Source organism: Corvus brachyrhynchos, unplaced genomic scaffold, assembly GCF_000691975.1.
Source record: "Corvus brachyrhynchos isolate BGI_N302 unplaced genomic scaffold, ASM69197v1 scaffold115, whole genome shotgun sequence".
Classification (NCBI taxonomy): domain Eukaryota; kingdom Metazoa; phylum Chordata; class Aves; order Passeriformes; family Corvidae; genus Corvus; species Corvus brachyrhynchos.
Window position 1 is genome coordinate 19975415 of NW_008239553.1, and position 2077 is coordinate 19977491.

Genomic DNA, 2077 nt, shown 5'->3' on the forward strand with positions numbered 1-2077 from the left:
CGCGGCCAACGGCAACCCGCAAAACGTCCAGGGCATCACCTCCTACCAACAACGGTGAGCACCGAGTTGGGAGAGGGGTGTGCGGCTCTTCTTGAGGCTCCCTCTCTTGCTTTTTCTTTGTGCTTTTGTGTTTCTTTGTTTTCCTTTTTTTTTTTTTTTTTTTTTTTTGGTCTCTCCTTTCTGTTTGTTGCGGGGTGGTGGGAGAGCTTGGTTGGAAGGGAGGGTGTTTTTTTCTTTTTCTGGTTTTTTTTTGGGTTTTTTTTGGTTGTTTTTTGGTTTTTTTTTTTTAATACAGCATCTTTTAAAATGCACTGAGAAGTAAACACAATCTCCTAGTTTTGTCTTGGATGAGCTGTAAAGCAACAATAGAAAAAAAAAAAGAAAAAAAGAAAAAAAAAGTGAGACCCCGGCACCTTAGCTTGGCTGCTGCAAAGTTTGGGATCCCGTCCACTCATCCTTTCTAAAGAGGAATTTCTCAATGTCAATGCCTTGTGCAAATCCCAGTGTGTGGCAGCCAGGGGGATAATTGATCATGGTATGCTGATTGATAATTTTCTTTCAACCAAGAAAGAGAACAATTTTCACTTGGGGTTGCACACTTGCAATTCCACATTGTAGTTTTAACAGTTTTAGCATGTCACCTGTTACTACAGGGAAATATAGCCGAAACCCTAAGTATGCTCAGCACTGTTATTTTTTTCATCTTAAAAGCATTCTAATGCAAATGCAGGAAATTCACAGAGAGCGCCTTTAGGAAGCAAAGCGTAGAAAGTTGGCAGTAAGTCATAAGGAAGTTTAAAGACGTTCCCCATTCGCCTTAACAATTCATCGATATATGCTGATACTAACATGAAGCTTAATTAATTACCTGACATTTCTTTATGTTTCTAAACCTGAAGTCTGAATCTGTTAGTTTGCTTTATCATAAGCTTATAACCGAAGCCGAATCCTCAAAAAAAGTAGATGACAACAGATCTACTGAAATCGGAACAAAACATTTACATTTCTCTAAATGCAGTAAAAATGGCACTGTCCCGAGTATCTCGCTTTCCACTATTGCAATAAATTAAATACCGAGAAAAATGCTGTGTAATCTTAAATGTCCAAACTAAACATCCCTACGATGTAAAAGAAAACAAAAAAAAAAAAAAAAAAAAAGGAAGTTTCAGCATAACATTTCAAACTTAATTGGTTTAGGAGCCAGATTTAGATAAATGACCATTGCCTGCTTTGTCCTTCAGCAACTTTTGTGTTGCTTCCCATAGTTTTGATGCCTGTGATAGAAAACGTTCGATGGTAACTTTTGTAGGCTTTATCAAATGAGAATTAATAGGGAGCTGATACTCCTGAAATAATCCCTGATGATACCTAAGGACGTTCTTAGCTAAGAAACATTGGAAACTAAGCAGGAGTCTTGTTTTGCTCAAGCAAACACACCAATCCTTCATAAACTAAAAAAAAAAAAGAGAAAAAAAAAGAAAGAAAAGAAGAGAAAAAGTATTGAATGTGAGAGTTATAAAGAATGGATTAAAGTTTATTTCTTTTCATGGTTTCTGTATGATTTTATTTTTGTCACTTATAAAATATTTAAATTACAATGGAAACTGACGGACACTTTAACGAGGAAGTACAGGCAGCAATCACAATAGTTTAGTCTGTGAAGTGGGGAAGTCAAGGGTCAGAAATGTCAGATTGGCTTTTAGACAAATGAAAGAGACCTCTGGAGACTTTAAGTTAAACAGAATTATGTAGACAAGGCAGCATACAATTTTTTTAGTACTTCGCGTTTAATAGTTTGGTTATATCAGTCTGTAATCAGGAAGAAGTTATAAAAGCAGTACTTCTCTGAGAAACTACTAACACCTCTAATCTAAATAGTGTTTACTAGATATTCAAGTACTCTTACTACCAGGAGTCCAGATCAGTCTGGATGTCTCGCACACTAACCTACGAGGGAAAACATTTACGCACTTATTCCAAATTGTCATTGTATATTATGGATGAAACAGCGTGGTTTATGTCGAACGATTTTTCTCCGTGCTTTCTGAAAACGCTTAAAATACAGCAGACACGACCC

At 36.5% G+C, this 2077-nt stretch overlaps 1 protein-coding gene across 1 annotated transcript in view; it reads left to right on the forward strand.

Annotated features, from left to right (window-relative positions):
- Position 1: 1 nt before the first annotated feature.
- Positions 2–2077, forward strand: part of NPAS3 (neuronal PAS domain protein 3) — a gene marked incomplete at its 5' end in the record, with an annotated part of 605288 nt that continues 603212 nt past the window's right edge. The window contains one exon of the mRNA XM_017741637.1: positions 2–54. Within this exon, the coding sequence (XP_017597126.1) occupies positions 2–54 (53 nt within the window). The remainder of the gene's footprint in view (positions 55–2077) is intronic.